Genomic DNA, 2,378 nt, shown 5'->3' with positions numbered 1-2,378 from the left:
TAAAGGCTTTCCACTCCATTATAAAGCGCCCTTAGGAAAATTCAAACAGTATGTGGATCCACGTGTTATTTCAGGAGAGTGTTTGTTTTAGGGCATCCACAACAACAGGTATTGTCACTTTTTCCATCTTTACCATTGACAAAAATACTATCTCATTGCAGGGTCAAATTTGCATTTTTTTTTGTTACCAGTGAGGACGAACATTTTTTCTGTATGTCTATTTACTATTTATAATCCTTCTTCAGAGAGTTCCTCACCTATATTGTTTGGATCAGCTCCTAATTTTCTAGGCAAGAAACTGCCACTGACTCCACAAGTCCCGAATGACCACTCCTCTGCTTCCTGCAATGTTTACAGAATGGAACTGGTCAAAGAAGTACAGGGAACATATCAGGGAGTGAGGAAAACACAGCAACCCAATGTTCCCAGGGTTCAAGGTCACCAGTTAGGCCCCTTCTGCATGGAAGTCCCCAGTGCTTCTCTTTTGACACTGTAATCTCCCCAGTATAGATTAAAATTAATTTCCACTTTTGAGAAATTGAAATAAATTGGTGTGTTTACACAGGGAGATTCTGGCATCCCAGGCTATGGTCAGATGGGACGAAAAGGAATAAAGGTAAATATGGAAAGCAATTATTTTTATTAATTGATGAATCAAACTAAATAATACAAGAAGAAATGATCATACTGCAGAAGTGATATATTGATGTATTTTTGTTCTGTGCTGAAAATTATAGGGCCCAAGAGGATTCCCTGGAGATATGGGGCAGAAGGTATTGTATGCATGACCTTTGGAAATTACCGTGATCTTAACCTTCTACTTGAGAACTGAGATAAACCTGTAGGTCTGAATGAAATGGGAGCAATAAGGAGAAACCCAGGACAGTTGTTTTCCTTGGGCTTCCTGAGGAAAGAACCATATTTAACCCCTATGAATCTTTACATTGGAAAAGATTGTTCTGTCCATCATTGCCTGATGCCTCTGCCTTGAAAGCCTACCTCCAGGTATCCTTTCAAGTTCAGTACTCTCTCCTCTTCTTGATTTTCTGCCTTGGTGATTTCATTCAATACTCTTGGCTTTGGTTATTGCTATTTGTTCTTCATTATTGTGCTCTTTATTTTCTCTCACGAGAAAGATTACAATATCCTTCTAATTGGGTTCCTACTTCCATCTTCTCCCTGATTCAGTTAATTCCAAACACTACTGTCCCTTGATTTTTTCCAAAGCATAGCCAAATTATGCAACTTTCCTACTCAAACATCTTCAAGAATTCCTCATTGCCTGCCAGATTGAAATCCATCCTCATGCTGTAGAAACAGACATACCTTTCATCTCAACCCGAGTAGCCCAAGTTAGGTCTGTTTTTGCACTGGAATTCTGTAAAAAGATCTCCCTTTTGAAAAAAAAAATGTCCAGAACAATGTCTTCTATATAAGTGATGCTTATATTAAAATATAAAATATGAGTTAAAAATAGAATATCTAATTAATTGAATAAACTATAGGAAAACTGTCAGCTGTTCAATCCTCTTAAAACTGTTTTTAGCGAATTGATTACCAAAAGAGATTCTTAAGTACAAAAGGGTGCAAAAGGGACAATATAAATAACCATGAGGAAGGAAGTCCTCATTGTACAGGATCAATTTTCCAATTTACTGATAAAGGGAGAAAATTAGCATAATTCAACTTATCGATAAATGTGAAATAAGCATATTGATAAATAACAGTCAAAATTTTTAAAAATCAGAATATTATTTTCACCTTCAACTTTTTCATAAATGTTTTATGAATTTATAAAGTAATTCATTATTTATTATTTCACATAGTCAATACTCCAAATGTTTTTCTGGGTTTTCAAGCATTTTCTTTGGATATTTTTAGTAACTGGATGACCACTGAATTGATATGTAGATGTAAATATTTATATTATTAGAAAATTAAGAATACTTTGAAGAATAAGTGTACCAATGACTTAGTTCCAAATGACAGGAAAAGATGACATTAAATATTGCATTGGCCTTCATCAATATATAATTGTCATAGTATCAATTAAGTTTGAGTTCAGAGAGTTTTTAAAATTCTTTCATAGCAAATACTTCAACATCTTAACTCTTTATATCTGAATCTTCAGGGTGATATTGGTGATCCTGGAATTCCTGGGGGACCTGGACCCAAAGGATTTAGGGGACTAGCAGTAAGTAGCCTATAATTCCAGAAATGATAAATATTCCTTTGGCAGACTTTGGCTTTTATGTTGTAATAATAAATGTGGGATTATTGATTCAACCCGAGGGCATCTGAAATGCCACTTGCTAGCTGTGACCTTCAACTCATCTTTTCAGGGTCTCTATTTCTATAACATAAGAAATGAACTTAGT

General features: G+C 35.0%; 1 protein-coding gene across 1 annotated transcript in view; it reads left to right on the top strand.

Annotated features, from left to right (window-relative positions):
* COL6A5 (collagen, type VI, alpha 5) overlaps positions 1-2,378 on the top strand; it is a 94,992-nt gene that overhangs the window by 48,540 nt on the left and 44,074 nt on the right. The window contains 3 exon segments of the mRNA XM_011933773.1: positions 566-616; positions 738-773; positions 2,132-2,198. Coding sequence (XP_011789163.1) covers positions 566-616; positions 738-773; positions 2,132-2,198 — 154 coding nt within the window.

The sequence above is a fragment of the Colobus angolensis genome, unplaced genomic scaffold, assembly GCF_000951035.1.
Source record: "Colobus angolensis palliatus isolate OR3802 unplaced genomic scaffold, Cang.pa_1.0 Scaffold129, whole genome shotgun sequence".
NCBI classification, from domain to species: domain Eukaryota; kingdom Metazoa; phylum Chordata; class Mammalia; order Primates; family Cercopithecidae; genus Colobus; species Colobus angolensis.
This window is presented reverse-complemented; position numbering and strand designations above follow the sequence as displayed.